The sequence below is a fragment of the Megalops cyprinoides genome, chromosome 10 (genome assembly GCF_013368585.1).
Source record: "Megalops cyprinoides isolate fMegCyp1 chromosome 10, fMegCyp1.pri, whole genome shotgun sequence".
In the NCBI taxonomy this organism is placed as follows: Eukaryota; Metazoa; Chordata; class Actinopteri; order Elopiformes; family Megalopidae; genus Megalops; species Megalops cyprinoides.
This window is the reverse complement of record NC_050592.1, coordinates 19,015,938-19,038,947: the sequence shown is the minus strand read 5'-3', so window position 1 is coordinate 19,038,947 and position 23,010 is coordinate 19,015,938. Positions and strand designations below refer to the sequence as shown.

The 23,010-nt window shown below is 40.9% G+C and overlaps 1 protein-coding gene across 2 annotated transcripts in view; it reads left to right on the top strand.

Annotated features, from left to right (window-relative positions):
* The window catches only part of LOC118784532 (protein Jumonji-like), a 99,384-nt gene that overhangs the window by 43,765 nt on the left and 32,609 nt on the right, over positions 1-23,010 (top strand). For both annotated transcript variants that reach the window (XM_036538808.1, XM_036538807.1), the window contains exons 2-3: positions 6,275-6,410; positions 12,536-12,680. In XM_036538808.1, coding sequence (XP_036394701.1) covers positions 6,275-6,410; positions 12,536-12,680 — 281 coding nt within the window. The remainder of the gene's footprint in view (positions 1-6,274; positions 6,411-12,535; positions 12,681-23,010) is intronic.

Sequence of the window (23,010 nt, the reverse complement as noted above, 5' to 3'; positions counted from 1 at the left end):
AAGAGTATTAAGTGTGCTGCTCTGGTGGTCCAGGTTTCAGCACCACCTCACTGTTTTTTGTAGACTTTATTTTTATGGGGGAAAATAATCTATCCAGAGGTCTGTTGGACCTCAGTGGAAGAAAAGGTTCGGTTTATTTTTTAGGCAGTGGTGCATTGGCTTTATTATATCCGCTTTAATATAATATTTTGTTCCTTATTTTAAGGTTGGTCAGCTTGCATATTGGCAAAAGCAAAGAGCACAACAGAGAAATTTCTGTCCCTTCACCCAAGATGCAATATATGAGTGGACACTTGATTTTTTCTTCACCATCTCCATATAAGCCTTAAAAGTATGTTCAGATGTCTGCCTGGAATCATGTAGGCCATTCACCTATTGAAACAGCACATGGTCCTACTGTGTCCTTTTTTTGCTTCAGGTCTCCAGCATGCATGAGGTTATGGTAGCATACTGTAAAAATGGATTTCCGCACAATGACAAACAAACAAGCAAACAGTAGACTATAAGCTATATAAACTTCAGCATTATATAAAGCATATATAAAGCTCAGCATTTTTTCATGCAGTTATTGTAGTGATTCAAAATTTTTAAACGAGTAAAAACTCCATTAGCTAATGAAATTTTTTATACTCCATGCAGAACAGGTGATGCATTCTGGGTTTTTTATGAACGCGAGAGAGCCTGATGTAGGTTGCAGAGATTTTCATTACAAGGAAAGACTTACAATTGTAGACATATGGTGAAGTTACCCTTTAACCTCCAAGTTGTGATCTTAAAATGAAGTTGATATAGAACGTCTTCACCCATGTCCATAACAAACACAGTGGAACCTATTGGTGTGTAAGCTGTGTCTGAAGTATCATTGAGATTGGAATTGTTTACTTGGCTGTTCTGTGTGTGTGTTTGTGCCACAGACTCGTATGAACTAGCTCTGGGGGTAGACTGTACAGCTGGGAGACATGTGTTAAGCCAGGGGCGGGGGTGACCCAAACCCGAACCGCTTCTGGAAGAGGAATGTGTTCCGTAAAAACAACACAGTTCATTTTCAGGGAATGTGTGCTATAATAACACAGCTCAGCATGTTAAAGTCTTTTGACACGTGCCTGCATTTTTCACAGATGAAATCCAGGCAATCGCCCCAACCGCTCTATTTATAGCCAGGCCGTGTGAGTGCCTTTGTTCCTCTGTTTTTCATCTCAAGCCTTCCTTCTTCACTCCTGTGAATTTTACCTCATCTCCACTGAATTAATTGTTGTGGATATTACTGAAAGAATTAAATTAAAAATGACTTATTCAAAAAAAAAAAATTACTTGTTGGTTTCTTCCCTAACCTGTAGTTATTAAATAACCCCTTCTGGTCTTATCATCGTACACTGCGAGGAAGGCAATGCGGTTGCATGGGTGACGGTAAGGAACCTATTGCTTATTGATGACAAAGCTTCTCTAATGAAGATCATCCTGCTGTCGCTCTGATTTGTAAGATGGTGGCATATGTTCCATTAGCGACACGTTTGCACCCCCGCTGTCATTGGTTGTGTCCACTTCTGCTGTCATTTGCCTCAGTATGGCATAGCTGAACCTTGCATCTAGACCCTTAAGATATGTTTGCTCCTTATGTAGGGGAACAATTGATCTGTGTGAAGGGACCTGAGAGAACATTTGATAAAGGATATGAGGTTTGATGGGTAGGGTAGAAATACAGTGGTAGAATGTAGAAATAAGGTGGTAGCTGGTCACTCACTGAGTCAGTCAGTCAGTCAGCCAGTCAGACAGTGACACTACCATTGCTAGGGCTGCATCCTTTGGTCCCAGCTGGAAATATCCCAGTAGATTTGTGGTCAGCTCCCTGACTTAGCACAGAAGCCAGTATAACATGACTCACTACTACTCCCCTTCGCTGTGGGGCTGGTGGAGCACTGAGCCATGTGGAGAACCGATAGCAGTGTTCACTTAATTGCACAGCATGTGCCATTAGGTCCCCCACTGTCTTTCTCTCCATTTCCTGGAGGTTCTGTGGAATGTCTCTGTGACCGAATGCTGTCACTACTACGGCTGAGTATGAGTCTGACTGCCATACCAACAAGCCTGGCTCTTTGGCGTTGCGGTCAAGCTGCAGGTATAGTACCCCATAGACCCGGGTTTGAGGCCGGGTGGGGTGACTGCTCTCGCCCTTCGCTACAGTCTCTGTCGAATGTAATTCTCTCTCCAGCCCTGTTCATTGACGAACATTCATTCTGTCTTACCCTCTGCTACCATCAGTGCCTCCAGCCTTGTCTTGTTAATCATTTTTCTGTGAATTTGAACCCCCATCCCCGCTCCCCCGGACAGTGTACAATATGTGTAACTTTTGTGCGAACAGCTCTGTTGAATTCCTCCTTGTAGTGTTCTGCGGAGTGTGGCAGATTACAGAAGGTGAAATGTGCTCTAATGATTGAATGAGTGAAACTCAGGAGGTGTTACAGTCTACACACTTAGCAGCAGCACCATGCTGTCAGTGTTAATGGCGCTGATACGTACTGACTATGCACTGAGACATGAGGCTGCGTACCAAACGGTCATGTCCAAAGCACTTCTTCATTAGAAATCCAGGGTGTTATACAGGTTATTACTTTTGCTGTAAAGATTGTTTTCAAATGAGGTACTATAGCTGCAGAAGGTTGCTGTTTGTTTTAGTGAACTCATGAAAAATGTCTCAATTTTTTTTTTTTAAATTTTGTTTAAATATGCGTTGCTCATTCATTGAAAATATGCACTGGTAGGCAATCACAGGTTGGTTACAACTTTTCCCTAAAACATTAAGTGCCAGACTGTCATGATTTCATCAACTTTGTTTGTGACAGCAATGACTGACACTGCTTACAGTGGAAGAATTTAATTTCTAATAGACTTCTACTTTCCATCTTGGTCTCTGTTTGAGGTGTCAATCATTAGTTTTCTGATCACCATACTGTCTGCAAATATTTCAATTTGTGCTTCCATTTTCATGGATTTGTGGTCATTTTACACTCAATGGTTCAGCTGTGATGCACTAGCTTACACATTTGTAATGCTCTGTTAAATGATATTCTGTTAAATGGTATATTGATCTTTCTAAATATGTAATCAATAAACATCAATTACTTTCTGCATATTATACATGTGCAGTGTCTTTGTGCAATGTGAAAAATGTCCCTGTACATATGGAGAGCATTTTATGCTGATGTAGACACTATGACCAACAAGTGAGACAAATTATACTCCACATAGGCAATACAGCCAATGGATACACAGAAAATTATGTTTCTCAACAAATAAATTACTAAGAATAGTAAATTCTAATTTTCCAGTAATTATGATCATTTTAGTATGATTAGCAAATTAGCATAAAATGTGTGGCATGATTTAATAGGCACTAGTACACTTCAGTTATTTAAATGGATTCACTTAGTCATGAAAAGCTGTTGCATCAGGACAGATAGCAGTTTAACATTCCATTTTTCTCCATCCACAGTTTCACACTCAAAAGCCTTAATTGATCTGCTGGTGTAGAGCTTTTAAAACATGTCTTTTTTGTGGTTCCTCTTGGATTTTTTTTAGAACTGATGAGGCCTTGGCTGCACTTCAACACTATAGCATGTCACATGTGCGTCCCTCTTCAGAAGAAGCTCAAAGCTCTCCTGTCTGTCTCTTGTTCCATAGCATAGATAGATGTATAATATGTAATGCAGTACTCATAGCCTATTATGACAAACTACGGACAGAGCCTTCAGAAAGTCTTAGAACAGTCAAGCCTAAAGGCTTGTGCTTACAGGGCACACTGCAGGCATCCAGCAGGAAGGCCCAGAAAATCTGCCATGTCTGCACCTTCAGCATTCACTATCCAGAAATGAAGAAAAGTAACTGAATATTTGAAGCATCAGTTGAATTTTTGTAAATTTCCAGGGCTATACATAGCAGCTCGAGTACAGACTCAAACTCATGGTTAGAGATTTACATTAGAAATGTCAGTTAGCCTCACTTTAACACATTTCACCCATGAACAGTGAATTATCTTGTTGTGGCTCCTTTATTACTTGTTATGATATGAATTGTTGTGGCTGTTATCTGATATCTGGTATTGTCCAAGATAGTTGTGTTGTGCATTTTAAGCAATAATTTTAGCTATATGGTGGTACCTGACCTAGGATAGGTTTCAGCCCATCCTCCTATCCTATCTCCTATCCTCCTATGGGCTGAAAGAAAAAGCAACTGGCAAACGTGTGGAAAATGGTAGACAATTCAGAATTGTTGTAATTTCACAGTTACTGAAACAAATTCAGTATGGCAGAGCTGTCAGTGCAGCACAGATGAATTTGTGGTCAATTTACAGACACACTCTATAATGGTGCACTCTGAGATTTTCTGTCCAGTTGTACAGTTTCAAAACTGATATTCATTATCATTATTATACAGCATGAGTTTCCTGCCTGGGAATAAGCCCTGTAACCTTCTGGTTACAAATGCTTCAAATCACCTTATTCACTGCATTTTACACAGATGGTGTGACTGTTCTCCAGGAGTGAGGAGGAGAGGAGGGATGTGGTGGGGGAGAGAGGGAGATAAGTGAAAAGTCTGAATGCAGCTTTCTGCGTAAATAATTGGATTTGGGCAGATTATGGTAAAGGTCACTATTGTTGTGTATGTCTCTAGGTGGTAATACTCTCCTCTCTAGATGCACAATGGATAGTAGACAACCAAAACAGACCCCACTCTCTTATCCAGTCATCACAAATGAGTGATCAGAGTCATCAGCTGGTCCTTTGCAATCGTTTATGTTTGAGGGTAAAATATCTTTAGTGACTTAATCAGGATGCAGTGTAATAAACAGTGTCCTGCAAACTGCCGAATATTAGCAGTGCAAGAGAGGAAACGCTGCCAATATCCTGTAGACATTAACTGTCAAGCCAGCCTGCTTGTCCAGGCCTGTATGTTTAAGTATAATGGCAAATGCTAATTTCCTACTGTGATGTAGCTATGGTTTATTAAATATTGAACACACTAGCAGCAGGGATTTTACGCTGTGATATATAAAACAATGAGAAGCTCTTCTGTCAGGCTTTTTGAAAAGGGAAAAAGAAATGAGCTGATTTTAGTGAGTGTAAGTAAACTTTTTCTATTTAAAGGGTTGTCTGACTCTGATGGAATAAAATCTGATCTGTTTGCCCTCTATACTGTTTAGATGTAGCTTCACGCTGGCAGCCCTCTGTTAGTTTTTGTAAAAGATGTTTATGTAAGTCCAAGATAACAGATGGGGGGGAAAGGATGCTGAGTACAGTGTGTGAAATGGTTCTATAACTCGCTGGAACAATAACATCCTCTCCATCTCCCCCGTCGGAAATGGAACCTTATGGATTGTTCGTGGGAGTTCCCCTCATGGTGTCCGGAGCCAGAAATCTGCTTCCCAGGATTTCATTAGATGCGTTTTACTGGTTCAGTTCTGTGTCCAGCGAGCTGGGTGTTACGTGCCAGAGCAGCCTTATGTCCTTATTGAAGGTTTCATTCCACTTACTAATTTATTCTGCAGAAATGTGTACGTTGTGATTCCACCTATCTCGCTCCCTCCCTTTCCCCCCCTCTTTATTTCTCACCTTCATCTCCCTTACCTCTCTCCCTCTCCCCTTTCCTTGCCAGTGATGCCTTGGTTGTTGTTGCTTAGTGTGCTGTGCTCGGAGCTGGCCACTCCGTGCTAAGCATTACATTATGTTACACTACATGCATTTACTACAGCACTACAGCATACACTACAACATTGGTTACTGGTGTATATGTCCTAAATGATGAAGAGAGAGTGGAGCTGAATTTTTTGAACACAGTTAAAAAGAATGTTCTACTCTGCAGCTGATTTTGTTTCAAGTGGCTGTGGTGCTTTTGCATGTTTTTCTGTCAAAGTGAATAGATTGTTAATTAACTATGGCTGTGCTTAGCCTTCTGTTGTTTCCCAATGATAGTTCCCACACTCAAGACTATGTGTTGTGTTATGTTGTAGATAAAACAAATCACTCAGGTTAGCCTCTTGAAAGGGTGGTTCTAGTCTTGCTTTTCAAGTGATATGCCCTTAATATCCACACTATAAGAGCCTGTCTTTGGCTGCCCTGTCCCTGATTGATTTGTATTGATTGTACCTTCTATATGGACATAAGGACATAAGGCTACTCTGCTTTGCTCTGACCACATTGACCCCTCTCTGGTGACTGTTCATGCTGACCGCTCTGGCTGATCCAGGCTGACTGTGCTTCCCCTGTGCTCTTGATTGCAGGACGACAGCGATGGGATCCCTTGGTCAGAGGAGCGAGTTGTGCGCAAGGTGCTGTATCTCTCCTTGAAGGAGTTTAAGAGCGCACAGAAGAGACAGCTGGGAGATGGCCTGGACTCAGGAATCAAAAACCCAAATGGTGAGTGAGCTTCCCCTATAGACAAGGGCAGTACAGTTTAATTTTATCTTTGTGTCCATCTTTAATTTTAACTAACACTGCGTGACAAATCAGCTACATCTGCTTTCAGGTCAAAAGGAGCTCCTGTATATACTTGTTATAAATGAGTGACAGACTTTTAAAAATTGAAGTGAACGGTGAGTTTATTGTATGATACATCTAGAAGAACGAGGAGGAGGAGAGTTCATGTCATTCTGCTGTGGTTTAACACACTCGTTAGCTTTACCTACTAGTTTGTACCTTGCCTGGCCAACCTTTGGAACTTTGTCATGCAGTGCTTCTAATATTGTTGACTCTGTGTGGTTTTTTGCTTGTGTTGTATTCTACCTCACTTGTAAGTTGCTTTGGATAAAAGCATCTGCCAAATAAATAAATGTAAATGTAAATGTTAATTTAGGTGAGCACAAACAGCTCAAGTCAATCTAACTGTAGGGCCACAGGACCATCTCCCTGCCCTCTCTGTCCCATTAGAATGGCGACCGTATCAGGAGAGAAATAAGCCGATGTTGTCCCATCCTTATTGTTTTTAGCTCTATTGTGTATACTCTGCCACTCCTGAAATATAGCAAAATAATGATATACAATTTGATGTATTTAACCCCAAAGTGCACAAAACATCAAAACATGTTTGTTCATATGATCTGCTAGTATGTGCATGAACAAATTGAGTTTCTTTATATATTCACACAGTGTATGATTCTAAGTATATTGCTTGATCGTTTCAGCATTTGGCCATGATGTTGTATTGAGTTTGGATCTGCCACAGTTTCATGAAATGGAGGCTGTTAAGCTCAGTGCCCACTGGGAAAAGGGTCAGTGTGGGCTCAAGGTCTCCATATGGTAACATGTGATGACATGCTAGTCCATTTTGGATTGTATTTGATAATTTTCTGGTGTTTTGGCTGAATGCAAAAAAAAAAAAAAAATCACATTCAGAGGTTCATGCCTACATACTGACATTTATTTTTAAGTACCTCTTTTGTAACATTATGGATTTACTTGGAATATTTGGAATGAAGGAATCATCTATAATGCTGTAATGGAGTTACCCCTTATTTTCCACAATAGAGTTCCTCTTCATTTTTTCTACTTGGGATTCTCACAAAAGCTAAAAAAATACAGTTAAACATATTTGCCTGAAAATGAAAATGATTGGTTAAAATTTTATTATTTTGCAAGTAGTTTTTTTGTGATATCCCTAGATTGCCAGTCTAGGCAGGTCCGTGGGTTGGTCCGTGCAACCCAACTGAAGAACCTGATATGGTAGAAATCGCCTAGCAATAGACTGGACTGGATATCAACCAGCACCACATAGCAGGTTGATGGCGTGAATAGTATGGAAGACAACATTGACTATAATTGGATGAGACTTAAAACCAGAAATTTCCCCTCATCATGGAAGGCCTGTTAGTCAGGTTTCCTCTTTGATAGAATAGAATACAGTCAATGGCAGTTGGTGTGTGTAGAGATTTACACAAAATATAGTCTCTTCAGCACTCTGAGATTGCTTTTTTTCCCATTTTATTGGGCAGACTGTTTGGTGAAAAAGAGATCGGTAACAGAAGGCAGTCAATTTATTTGTGTTAGTTGGTGCTGTCACAGAAACATTGCGTTTCTCATGAAAGGACTAGAATTGGCTCTTTTGAAACGCAACGGGAATCATGTCTTGCAAGTCTAAAATTTCCACTGTGTGAGTGCCTTGTCTCAGATGGAAAAGTTGGAGGATGTGTTCCTGTGAAAGAGACCTGCTGGGCTGTCACCACGCAGACAGGCAGACAGGCTGTGTCTGTTCAGTTGGGACACACTGTACTGTGTGCAGCAGACACTCAGCGCACAATGAGGGGGGTGGGGTGGGGGAGAGAGAGGAAAAAAAAAACCCTCTAGACTGCAGCATGCATCAGTCTGAAGTCTCTTTCCCATTACATAACCATTGATCACAGCATCCCCTTGCGTTTTCTTAGTAATTTGATGTATATTGGTTATTACTTATTTATTATCTAGATATTTGCTGATGAAATTCAGGCCAAGAGCCTCCTCTACGATATCAACAGCAGTGATTCATCCGAGTGGTTATACCTGCAGTTGTCTGATAACCGCTCCTCGCTTTCTCTGTCTCTGCTCATCCTGCCGTCAGGTTGCCCTCCTCTCTGTCCTCTCTCTCTTTGTTCTCTCCATTACAGCTCTCAGCTTCCTCTCTCTTTCTGGTTCTCTCTCCCTCCCCTCTGTCCAGCTTCCCATCCCTCTGTCCCTCTCAGTCTCAGTTTGCTTTTTTGGCATGGACCAACACACACTTGTGTTGCCAAAACACATACCATATGAAACAGATGAAGCAGTAGTAATTCAAGTATTGCCATAGATGATCAGGAGAAATGTTTTCAGCAATATTTTATTTGGCATTTTGATTTGGTGTGTTAGGAGTGTTGCGTCATATGGTGTAGAAACGGCTTCATGCTCTCGCATTCAGTTTGATCACTGCCCAGATTTGAAGGTGCTTGTAGAGATTATTATTAGCCACAGATGTAGTGTTTACAGCAATCTAGTGTTTTACATCCCTGTGTGAGTATGAGTCTGATTCCCTGATATCTGGTTCATTTTAGGAGTAGCCTATCCAAGGCTGAGGCCAGGCTGTAGTTCAGCCTCCTATGAATTGGGTCATTTGCATTAAGTATTAATTTTCTCTCTTTGTCATGAAGAATGAAGTCAGGGGCTGTAGATTGTTCCAACATCCTGGCTAGTTCCTGTAAATGGTGAACAGTGTTGGACTTGAGCTGTGGGCTGGTCCCGTTCCATGTGTGTAGTGTAGCGTCTGTTGAATACATGATATTAATGATACCGCAGACTTAGCCCAATATATCTTTGTAAATTTGTAATTTGCAAATCCGTCAGGCCAAATTGATTCTCTTTCTTCTTTTTAAGTTCCATTTCTCAGTCAGCAGTTAGTTGGGCAAAGAGGCCACTCTCCTGACAGACTCTCAGCATGTGTTAATCCAGCACAGGAAACTGAGGGCAACAGGAACACGGGTCACACCTGCACCACACCAGAGAAGTCGATGGAAGGTGGGCGGGGGGCCTCTTTTCCATGTAGCCCCAGGGGTTTCTGTGCAGCCCACTGATGGATGTGTTGACCTGCAGACGGGGCTCTTTGATGGATGGCCAGCCCAGTGACAGGGTTGATGTGCCTCGTAGCCCTGTGGCTGCAGCCAGGCCCAACAGCCATTACAAAAATCTGAGACAAAGAGGCTGTTTTGCTGATACAGCTATGAAATGTTCAACAATTTCAAGCTTCCACAATTTTGTGTGAGTCTTGAGAACCTAGTGCTGCTAGTGATTGATAGAATTCAGTCTCCACAGACCTTATTTACATGTGTTGTTTTATTTTAAATCAGTTTTAACTTTTAAAATGAATTTGATTTGTGTAAGCTGTGTTTTATATTCTTGCTTGCCAAAATCACTTCACTTCTTTTCTTTTGAATTCTTTGTCAGTGATGTTTTGTCTTATAGAATTTTAGAAGATATTTAGGGTCCTGCTGGCAATGTAATTGTTTCCCATACTGAATTTTGAAATGTGTGAATTTTGAAATGACTTACTGATGTTGTTACTCTGTACTAAATTTTAATTTGTAAAAGAGTTGGGTAAGCTCCCACTTTCTCATGCCAGACAGGAGCTTGGTAAGTTGTTCTTTGCTTACTGTGCAATGGCAGGACAGCCCTGGAGAATGCAGGGTACCGAGTTCTGTTATTTGTGTGGACAGCTGAGTGGTCCAATAGGAATGTTGCAATTCAGTGTGATTCATCTGGAAATTTTTATTTTGGAACCAAAAAATAATAATCATAATGCGACACTTGCTAGGATTAGCAACTCTGTCCATAAATGGGTAGAGTGTCCTTAACCGAGTGGCTAATTTCAGCATCACATTAGTGTCACATTATTACTTTTTTGGTTCTCACACAAGTTTTCTTTCATTTCAGTGCCTGCCAAACTAATAATGCTCTGCAAGTGTGTGAGTAAGTGAGTAAGTACATCTTACTCATCTTACTCATTACTCAGATTAAAGCAGAAGCATATGGCAGTTGGATTGAATAGAGGACTGAATAATAACTGTTTGCTTTGGTTTTCTTGCTCCCAGTCACTTGTGTCCTGATGTCCTGACATTTCTGCTGCACAGTCTGTCTGTTTAGCCACGGTCCACGTCCTGTTCACTGTCTGCCAGCTATCTGGAGAGCAGGAATGGAACAGGAACGTGGCCATTGGCTTAGTTAAACACACATAAATCTCACAGGGGACCAAAAGGACATTATTGTGATAAATCACTCTTACATGTAACACAACGGGCCCAGGAGGTATCAGTAGTCTGGGTAGTGCAGTACGCCTCTCCCCTGAAAGCCACTCGCATGAAACCAACTCGCAGTACATAAAATGGAGCAGGGGAGCGACCGTGGATGAAAATGCCTTCATAAAGCTGGACTGGGGGTGTTTGCTGAGTATGATTTATGCTGACCGTGTGTGAAATTGAAGCGAATAAAATATGAATCATTGTTGTAGCTGCAAAATGAAGGACACTGATCAGCGACGCTAAACTTTATAGTCTATGATTCGCTTTATCGTAAAGGATCATACATCTGGGGTCTGAAATGCACAATTAACCATATACTTTGTTCATATTCTCGCAGTGATTGCATGTATCCTTTACTCATTAAATTTAACTTTTCAGTGGTTCTAATTGTTCAAAGCACATTCTGCATGTATACCTCTGAAAAAAATGCTCGCTAGTCCACCATATTTGTCAGTATTTGCCATTATTTTACAATGTTTGAGAGCAATTTACTGAAATATGTTAAATGATACTCAGGGAAAGGATTTAGTTGGACATACCGAAGAAGCAGCGCATTATCGGCAGATTGTGGTACTGTACAGCCAACCGAGTTTCATTATTTCAGAAAGGAATGCTTGATGCCCTGTATGATCAGGCATTTTGTTATTGGTTGCTTTAAAGGTGTGTATTTCTGCAGTACGCTGTATGTGGGTCTGTGCGCATGGGTCTGTACAGAACAGTACAGTTCAGTTCAGATTCAAAATTAGGGTGAAGATGAGCCATTTGTAGGCACCACAATGATGTGAAGTTTGTATTTCACAACTATAAAGCTGTTGGAGCTACAATTATATCTGTCCTAAGTGTGCTTGTGTTTGTGTGTGCGTGCGTGCCTGTTTGTGTTTTTGTTTGTGTGTCTCTGCTGTTGTGAGCTTAGCTGTACAATGAGCATTGGCGAGCCTGCGTGGATTGCACTCAGTATTTACTCAGAGGTTCAGTATAGCTGACTGTCTATATTGTAAACTGGTATAATGAGTCAAATTAATGTTCTTAACAATAAACTGCTTCCTTAAGTAATGGATTACCCTGAGTGCTGTAACCCACACAATCTGAAGGTGAAGTGCACATTTTCTTGTGCAGCAGGTGTTTCCAGTGACATGCATTTGCTTCATTATTTCAATGCTAAATATGAATCAGATGGTCTGGACTTGCCTTCTAAGAGGTTTCCAGATGAGTCAAACTGCTCCTTTTGCCACTTGTGGTTTGTGGCCCATAATTTCAAGCGGTCCATTTCTGAGCGCATGACGGTTGATGTAATAGGTTATTGTAACACATGGTTGACAGGTATGAAAAGGTTGTGGCTGCTTGTTATTAAAAAGATTTCTATTAAAATGAATCAATCCAGTGAATGCAGCCTCATTGTTTTGGCAGTTTTCCTGCCTTGTTATTTGTGCCTGATTAGTGTGCGGACCTCTACGGGTCAGTACATTTGAAATTGGACCGGGTCCAGCACAAAAATTTGAAAGTGAAAATGAGCCCTTTTTGAAGACCTTAGTGATGCAAAGTGTGTTTTTTCTGCTCACACCTATTAAGCTCACTCTGCCAAATTCTCATCTGTGTGTGAGAGTGTGGGTGTGCGTACAGTGCGTGTGTGCATACTGTGTGTGTGCGCCCATGTGGGTCATGTTCTGAGAGGAGTGTAGCTGAGTGTAGCTCTCAGTCCTCCACATGTTTATTCTGGCTGCCTGAACAAAATGTCCCCTCTTCCATCTGCAGGGTCTTTGTCAAATGGCCAGCTGAAAGGATCGGGGCTGAAGGCAGGGTCGCTGGCTGGACACGGTAAAGACGATGGGTCAGGGGGGTCATCGCAAAGCACAGACGGCAGCAGCGACTACTCTGAGGACGCGCCTGTCAGGAAGAGGTGAGTGTCTGCGGCCTGCTCCAACTGTGACAGATGGATCGGCAGGCGAGCGCATCCCCGGTGTCGCAAGTGGGAATGAGAGGAAGAAATGACATTACGCTGCACACAAAAGATGTGTTTTTTTTTTTAATGGGATTGCTTTGCAGTGCTGAGTTCAGAGTGTGCTTTTGTCTCTGTAAATCCGTCAGTAGCCTGGGTGTGAGTATCTGTGATTACGTTGACAGTGGGTGGTAGCCAAAGCGTAAGACTGCTCTGTATTGTGCAGTACTCTTGTTGTATGTACTCCCCAGCCCTGACCGTTATGAGTCCAGTCCAGGCCCGGCACTTTGGGGGATGCTTAAGGGTGTATTGCATCCCCAGGCGGACCTCAGCACACCCCCAGTTGTCTCCTTATATCCCTGATGTCTACATAGTATTTATGACTTTTTGTGCACCCCCGTGGATTGCAGTTGCACCCTTCTGTATTTTCTGCTGGTGCCAAGCCTAGTCCAGTCCCCAGCAGTGTCATAACAAATGCACCCACTGCCTCTCTGCTTGGTAACTCAGCATTAGAAAGATGGATCATGGGCAATGGCCCTGTGAGAGAACAGTGTCCTTTCTAGGGGATTCACCTGCACCCCAGCTGCCTACCTCAGCAGAAATGTGGACACACACTGCCTCATTGAGCTATTCAGGTGTGGATGCAGCTTCCATTGTAAACAAGGCATGACAGTGAGGCGGAAGAGTGGACTAACATGTTGGTTTGATGTGGGTTGCATCAAAACTTGTTTATTCAGTGTTTAAAATCCAAGAGCTTTGGAAATGAAGAACTGCTGAGCCATTTTGTGTGGACACAAGTGGTTTGTTATAAAGCTGCCAAAATTCATATTTGAACTGAGCACATACACCCAGTTGGTCACATCATAATCATATTGCTTATGTGGTTTCTGAAATAACAGTGAACATTTCTGGATGGGAGTAGATGTTTATGAAGAGGGAAATAAAACAGAGTCCTGTCTGACATTGTGGAAGAAATTCTCTCATTGCATTGTGAAGGCAGTAATATGTATAAGTCAGTCATTTCTAATCAGTGAATTTCCAGGAAAGCAATCCTATGAATAATTCAAAGAAATGTTCATGCAGTCAAGCACAAGATGCAATTAACTTGTTGCTGTATAATGTAAACAAGTGATTTGTAAACTGTATGTAAATGTAAATAAATAATGTAAATAATATTTAAGGAAATATTAAAGGCTTTGTTTGTCAAGACATTTCCACATTTATACTATTCTGCCTACGAAGCCATGAAGCAGACACCCCAGGAAAAGAATTGTCTTTGGCAAAGTGATAGGGTGAGCATTCTGCAAACTTTTTTATGTGCCATATTAAGTACAAGTAATTGTTCATCTGTATGATTAAATTGCAGAGGTTTTTGAATGGTCCTCTCACCCAGTTAATCCTCTCGGGTGTCTTGAGCAATGTTTGGGTCAAGCTTCGGGGTGATGTGGTGTAGACGTGTGGGAAGTTGAACGTGGAGCTCGTTCCTAGTGTTCTTGATGTCTCTAGCTCTGATTCTGGCTGGTGTTGGGATGCAGGTAAAAGCACTGTCTGTTCACTCATGAGCAGAGGCCTAAGAAGGAAAAAATGCCACTCGTATCTATTCAGTGTTGATATCACAGCAACAGCACTACGCTGCTTCCATGTGGTAGATAGAAACACATGGCTACAAAGATAAAGAATGAAAACATATGCTATGTGTTTTTCAAAGCTAATAGATAAGTTAACCAACATATAGATACAAGTGATATTTTTCTGCCCCGGAAGCATTTCACTGAAGTTTAGAGGTGTGCTCCTGCATCAAGTATGACTAAAGCGAAAAAAATACAGGAAGAAACCTAACGCCACATACCGGGGATAGCTGTTATTGCGCTAAAAATAGCTATTCAATATATCGCGACAGCTATATAGCCCAGCCCCAGGCATGATGTGGCTAGACATATCTGGCTTGCCTCCATCCAAGCCTTGAGCAGAGAGGCCTCAGGGAGTACAACGCTGTGAGTGCTGTGTTTGGGCCACAGTCAGATTTATCCCATATAACACCCAAAATCTTGTGCTCAGTTCGTCCATGGAATAAAATACAAATAGACAAATTTTGAGGCTGTTATCATAATTCCCTCTTCCTTTAAAAAAGATTCTATACTGACACACTTTTTCCTTGTATATCCTCTTTAAAAAAAGCAAAAGTACAGTTGAACAGACTCTGTGGGACCAATAGCCAAACTGTTATCCAGGAGTCATAGTGTAGCCTGGTCATTAATTTCTGTCAAAAGCTCTGCCTTGCTCTACACTTGTAATAAATACGTTCTCATTGCATAAGGTTGGAGGGCAAGTGAACACAGGAGCTCTCAGTAGAAAGAACAAGACTGTAATATAGGCACAGGCAGCAGTGGAAACTCGCTGGAGAAGCTGAAAATGAGCCCTTTTCCTCCAGCCCCCCCCTTACCTGCCATGGTCTCTGTGCAGGTCTTTGATTGCTCATTAAATGGGAGATGTCACGTTAATTGTGCGACTGGTACAACTGTTCTCCTACTTCCGAAATATCACTTGCTCCCTCTGTGCTCTGCCTCTCAATGATTAATGCCCAATGAAAAGGACAGATTCTCTCTGTACTGAACTCCATGGCACTCACACTGCAGAAAAGAACTGGACCCAAAAAGAGCAGAGTCTCCTGTTTTAGCACCTCCTGCTGTCCCTGTTGGGCCAGAGGCCATTTTTTAAACCTGCCTCAATGCAAGGACAGCGTGTGTGAAAAGAGTAGTGGAATCTGGATCTGGTTGTGGGTTTCAGTGCCAGGTCTGACACTCCTGTACCCTGAGTAAAGTTTCTAAGCTATTAAAAACAATGCTATGCTCATGTTTTGAAAGCCCTGTGACTGCTGTAGTTATGCTCACACTATGTTTATTTTCCTCAAGCGGTTTAGACCTTGTTCTGATATCTCAATAAGAAATTCTACATCAAGTATTTGCATCATCAAGCTGTTTTAATGAACTTTAGTATAATTTCAGTTACAAGTGGCAGATCTCGGTGGGGTAGGTGAACCAATAGCGCAAGTTCCATATAGCATAACACTCAGTGAAGGAAACATGGGAGTAGAAGGGTCAAAGGGTTTGATTTCTACATGTAAACAAATACCATCTCATGTACTGTAACATAGCAGAGGGAAAGGGAGATTCGTAATTAAAGCTTCTTTTGTTTATAGAACTTCCTCGGGAATCGTCTTTGTTCTAAAGATGATAAAGAAGAATGAAAATCATATGTTTCCCTGGGGAACCTCTTAAAACGTATTTTCTTGTATAGAATTTTAGGTTCCCATTAGCTGGCTTGTTTTTGGTCCTCCCGCTTCACACAGACGTCTCTGTGAAGGCGCATTTGTCCTTGTTATTCTGGTACTCTGGGATTAAAGATGGCTTTTCCCCCCACTCACATCTTTTGTTAACCGTAAAAGATAAGTTATTTTCTCTAATAAAAGAGGTATAGTTGCAATGGATAGGAAGCCATAGAGTTCCATTAAACACATAGTTATTGGTTCTAGTCCTGGGCTGGGCAATGCTGTTTTATTATTAAGTCAAAGTATCTCAAGTTATGTAACATTAAATTATTGTCATTTAGCAGACGCTCTTATGCAGAGTGACTTACAATTTAATCCATTTATATAGCTGGATATTTACTGAGGACATTGTGGGTCAAGTTCCTTGCCCAAGGGTGCAACAGCAATGCCCCAGAGGGGACTCGAACTGACATCCTTTTGGTTGTGAGCACTACCCCTTACCACTATGCTACACTGCTGCTGCAGGGAAAGTACAGAATTGCCTTTGTAAATTTCCACTTGTATCAATGAATCAGATGTCATCGTGGATGAGGAGTAATGCAAATAATGTATTCTGATTTCTTTCTGTTCCAGCATATTTTTGTACTACCTGAATTTAACTAATTTCATATTTTACTGTGTGCTCCAATACAAATGTATGTGTATGCTTGAAAAGATAAAATAAACACCTGCGACTGTTCCAGGATCACATCACCAAATTCTGCTCCTGACCCTTACTATTTCCATGAACAATGTGAAAACTGACTCACAGTCAGCTCCTGAAGGGTAGAATCTACAGTTATACCTTTGTGTGGGGGGAAGAGTAGGGGAGGCGCCAGGGAGGCTTGGAGGTGTTATGGGTTTTGGTCAGAGAGTTGTGAAGTAGCGTTCACTCAGAGGATATTAGTCAGAGGTTGCCCATGGGCAGCTGCAGAGCCTTGAGATCACCTGGATATTTTTGCTCTGCCGTAACTCTTTTCAGCGCATCACTAGTAACACAGCTCATGTGCTGTGAACAGTCATTTTCACCCAGTGTGTGAAATTGAATCCCACCCGTAGCTGTTAATACCCAATTCAGCGTGTCACTCCAGATAGCATTTACTTAAAACTTAACATCTAGTTTCAACTGGTGGGCGATGGTGACCTAATGTTGAGTTTTCTATAGCCTTTGGCTTTGTTGTTACATCATAGAGAGTGGTGTAGTGTTAATAAGCGTGTAACCTGTGGGAAACGTGAAGGTGTTGGCTTGAATCCTGGGTGCATTGTTGCTATTGAACCCTTGACCAAGGTACTTAACCTGAATTGCCTCAGTAAAATATTCCACTGTAAAAATGGATAGAGCATAAAAATGTGAGCCATGTAAATATGTCTGGATAAGTGGATCAGGCCATCTGCTGAGCAAATAAATAATAATTTAATCTGTGTCTTGGCAAGAATGACAGGCTAATCAGAGCGGTACTGCAGTGCCTTTCTCTTATGGGACACGTTTCATGATTCAGTCGTTGGGGTATGTGTGTTGTGTGTATCAGTCACAGGAGAGCTGTGACCTCTATTATTTCAGGAAGTTCTAATATTTGAAAGAGTCTCAACCAGGCACTATCTGTTCTAAAAATAGTAGGGGGTGTGAGAAAGGAAGCCTTTCACTGTTTTCTTCTGTGTTGGTGTGATTTCGGCTGTACTATCCGGCAGCTACAGCAACTCTCATGAGTCAATAATTGTTTAAGTGCATGGCCAAACCAGATAACGGATATAAGGCACACAGTCTTTCTACTCTATTTCATTTACAGTTCACGGATGATACAGTGCAAATGAATTGAGAGTTGAGGTCATGTGTAAATTTCATTGAAACATGAAATTTGAATTCTGCCATTCAGACCCCTCTGACAAAGTGTGAATATGCATTACAGCCTGGATGTACCAAATTCTTCTTGAGTTCTGTTTCACAGTTGCCTTTTGGTTTGACCTTATTGTAACCACAGTTATCATTTTCATTTCAGTAGTGTATTGTATCACTTGTATTGTATCTGGACTTGTATTTGTATTGCAGATGGGCAAAAGGTCAATAATGCCTTAGTAGCAAAAATAATTTGAGATTGAAGCAAGTAGGGCATGAACAGTGATGTTGTGAATACATTATGCATTATATTATTATAATGATGAAGATTGTTTTTGTCCTTGTTGTTATTATTCTTTCTCATCTTCTCATTATTATTTAATATTATTCACATCATTTAAAATAGTTTTGTTTCACAGATCCCTTGATGAAGATGAATTGCATAGCTCACATAGTATGCATTTATACAGCTGGGTTTATTTAGTGTAGTGTTTTGGGTGAAGTCCCTTGTTTAAAAGTACATTAAACAACAGTGCTGCACTGGGGAGATGAATCTGCTACTTTCCAGATATTAAGAGAAGGGACATTGACTAGGTTAAGGCCTTCTCTGGACATCTTTCATGGTTTGAAAGCCCAGTTATGAACCAGCGCTTTACAGACTCTGCTGTTGTGCATTTAGGGTGTGTAATTAGTTGTATTTTTTCAGTTGCTTTATATTAGTAATGGGTATGTACTGTAACAGGAACAAATTTTACATAAGCAGGGCTGCTGTTAATTGAATATTAATGCAATGCAAATCTGTTTTGGACACTGCCAGACTCATTCACAGTATACCAAAGATATCCCTCTTTTGATATCCTTACAGGAATGTTCAGATATAGTGGTGAGTGATGTGTACCCAGCTTTTAAATTATATAAGTACACACTCACACACACACACACACACACACATACATATTTAATTTAAAAGCTGGGTAATGACAGATCTCTATGTCTGTCTCCATTAAAAGGAGATCTGGACTCACTATGGACATGAAAGACCCATGGTGCTTATCAAAGTGTAGATGTTAACCCCAGTATACTGGGCAAGCTCCCAAACTTGTATTTTATCCCATGGGTTCTAATCAGAAATGAGAAATGAGTTCTTAATTGTCCTTTATCTTTATATAAAGGTTAAATAAAAAAAAAACAAGACCTGAAGGTGAAAAATGGAAGCGGTTTATCTCCATTGTGCAGCTTCCTGCTGTTTGATACTGAGATTTGGACGTGTGGTAGGTTTGTTTCAGACATGCCCAGATGGCTTTCGCAGTCAGAGTGCTGCTCGCCCAGGTGGGTGCTTTAAGCCAGGCATGACCCTCAGTTGAAAGAATCATGACATTGAACAAGGCAGCGTAACTGCTGCTACCTCTGTCAAATGCCCTTAGCCCTGTCTTGAAGAGAACCATATATATACCCACCAGCACCAGCCCCACCCCCCACCACCCCCAACCACCCCCCATGCCCCAACTTGCTGATGAATCAAAAGATCTCTTTGGAGTTGCTCTGCTCGTGAAGGGGGATGGGGGTGTTGGTCATTTTACCTGGGTTTCTGGAATTAAGTTTAGTTAGGAGGTCAGGCAATACCGGCTACCTCTGGGAAGGTCTGATAAATGACCAGCAAAGTCAGGCGTCAGCAGAGAGGGGGGAGGGATCGTGTGACCCCAGCTGACCCCACAGACAACACCATTTCATTCCAAAAGACTGAAAGCTATAAAGTCACTGTGCTAAAAAGGCAGTGATGGATAGCCTATGTAACAACGGAGGACAAACCCGACACTGCTTTAAGGCAGTTCTTTATACAGGATTCAGTGATGTTTGGATTGATCATGATGCTTTGTCAACACAAAAGTATCTCATCTTCTACTGCTTTATTATACAGCAGAAAGGTGTACATTTCCCACTGATGAAACAGTATGAATGTAGTGCTAGCAACATGGCCTAGGTGTCATTTGAATGGTGTTCTTATATCCCAGAAAGTTCTGTTAACCTCTTCCCCGAATTCCTTTTATAAGAAGTCTAACACATAGCATCCAGGTTGACTAGTTCAGAATCATTTGAAATCTACTGGGGGCAGTTTGGATGCCAAATCAGTGTCTTAAATTATTGGCATGCAGAGAAAAGCAGAGGGGGCTTTTAAATAATTGGACAAAGCAGTGTGAAGGAGCAAGAAGATAGCTGCTGCACTGTAGTACAGTGTATATCTGTTACAGTAAGAATTAGTATGATATTAGTCATGAAACTGAGATATTGTGTTGATTTTCTGAGAAGAGCAATGTCCTCTACAGTGTCCCAAATTATAATCTCCTTATATTCATCTTTTATTCATTATTCCATGCAACCTTGGCTCCTTCAACTTGCTGCACATAGAGTGTGTGGAGGGGGTGGACTTGGCAAGATCAAATCAGGTTTAAGGGTCAATTCAAGGACACAGATCTGTCAAGGAGCTAGACACAGTCAGACTGAAAGGAAATGCACCACTCGAGCTGTGCTGATAATGGCAGGTATCGGGTTCAAATCCTGTCATGAGTACTGGTCATATAATTTTAACTGGAATTAAACCTTAACTGTTTACGTAAATATCTGGCTGTATAAATGGAAAATGTGTTTAATGATAGCTATGTTAAGTTGCTGAGGATAAACATACCTGAGAATAATGTAAAGACAGAGGTCCATCCCAAATTTTTTAGCCAAGCAGATTCCTGAGGAATATTAATGGCACTGTATATTAGCTGACTGTTCATAACTTAACATTACATTATTATCATTTAGCAAATGCTCTCATCCACAGTGACTTACATAACCTACAGTATTGACATGTTATCCATTTATGTAACTGGATATTTACTGAGGCAATTGAGGGTTAAGTACCTTGCCCAAGGATATAACGGCAGTGCCTCAGTGGAAAATCGACCCAACAACCTTTTGGTTAGGATCCGCTCCTTTCCACTATACTACATTGCCGTCCCTTACAGCAATTTTTAATGACACATAGCCTTATTCCTCCATATGCCACATGAGCCCTGCTAACTTACCTGTTTCTTAGAGGTTTTTCTGAATATGAATGGAATGTGGGCCATTCTTTTCCATAGATGATGGGTGTGTTCATAAGACTGAGTCGGGATCGGAGAGTTCCCATCAGAGTGCATCAGAGCGAGGAATTATATCATTATTTTCGAATGACCTAAATGTGTTGGTAGGTGGCAGGATTCAAGAAAACAGCTGTCACATTATACAGAGACCAGGTTTCAGTAAGGGTTTCTGTAAAAGCACCGATGGCCCTGTTTCCGTCCACTTTAAACTTGCTAAAAGCTGAGCTTGCATATGTAAAAAATGTAAAAAAGCATGGTTTATTTGAATAATCATATATTATGTATTGTAACATTGTATTTATATTTTAATCTCATTCCCATGTATGTTTATTTTACTGAAGTTCCTACAGCACTATGTGTGTGGTCATCACACATATTGTCATTTAATATAAGTAAGCATTGTACTGACATTAAAAATAAGCATTTTAATGACGTTTTTCTCATTTTCTTGTGATGGAAAGTATGTCTAGGGGCCATATTCACGATACAGAAGTGTGAGATAATCATTTTAGGCATGTATTGTACAGCATTTGGATTTGGACTGACTTGCACTTACTCCTATTGGTTGCAGATTATGTCCTTTTCACAGTTGCATATGTACATACATTATGGACACTTACTCTCAATGTTGAACCAGTAGCTTTGCATTCAGACTCATGTTGCTGTAGGGATAGAAGTTAACCAACAACATATGGGTCATCTGGAATTGTTTAAGCCAGAGGAAAGTTGTGAATGTATGATTGTACTGTATGTTGACAGCATCTATCCCATAACTCTTTGCTCTGTAGGATATCGAATGCCAAGCATACCCAAATGTATGCTTTCCCATTAACGTTATTAAAATAAATGACATTTAAATGATTACTTTTTTGCCTACAGCATGAAATGAAGGAGCCATGACTTTTTGACCCAAAAAAAGAAGTAACGTACATCTGAACAGCAGCTGGTTTGCTGGACATCATTTTTAGTAAGGTACAGGTCTTCATTCTGGCTGCTGGAATTAGGAATTAGGAATTAGGCTGAGGCAGCCAGGATCAAAAATGTATGTTTCAGTGAATCATTTTCAGAATATGTAGTTTTGTTACATGTCTGCCCGGCCTTTGTACAGAGCCCATCCATTTCTCACAGTACAAAACTGAAAAATACACATTTGGTGTAAAGGTTTCGCCTTTAATCCAGCCAGCAGCAAAAGACATTCAGCAGATAACGTGTGGATTGAAGCTAGATTAAAACCAACAGTGGTGAATCATTATGATTTACTGTCATTCCCGAGGATTAAAAGTTATGGTCAAATGTGTCAGTGTAGATTGCTATTTTTGAAATACTATTAATTGGGCAGTACATTTGTTCTTAAACTGAGGGGTGTCTAGAGCTTTTATGATACCTTACTCTTATTGTAAGGTGTTTCATTTAGACATCTCCCTGCCTCAAGCATGGTGTAATCACATTGTTTTTTTTTGCTGTTGCCAGTCTAGGTGATTTCTGTTGTCAAAGCATCGTTGCTCTTCTTTTCATTGCTCCTCTTTGTATCTTATGCAGTTCAGAATGTTTTGTGAAATGTTCTCTGAGGATTCATTGATTGAGAGCACTATGTCAAGGCAAATAACAGTTGTGGACCACATACATTTCACGAATATCTTGCTGTAAGTAATAACACTGCAAAGGCCTCAGTAGTATTGCTGCAATACCCACACTGTATTCACACAAAGACCATACCCTTTCTCCCCTTCTAATTCAGAGCTGGAGCCAGTCTGACTAATTATACCTCTTTACCATAATAAATCTGGGACCAGTCTGACTTATACACCTTTAACATTGTAGAGCTGGGACCAGCCTGGCTAATTTCATTTCCTACCACAGCCTGGCTTGTCAAAGACCTTTACTGTAGTAGAACTGGGACAAGGCTGGCTCAATCAGTTCAGCTTTGGGGTGGTTTTTCTTGATCTTTATCATACTAATTTGTATGATATGAATGTTACTAGGGCTCCCTGTACAGTTGAGCTGTAGGCAGAAATCGCAAGC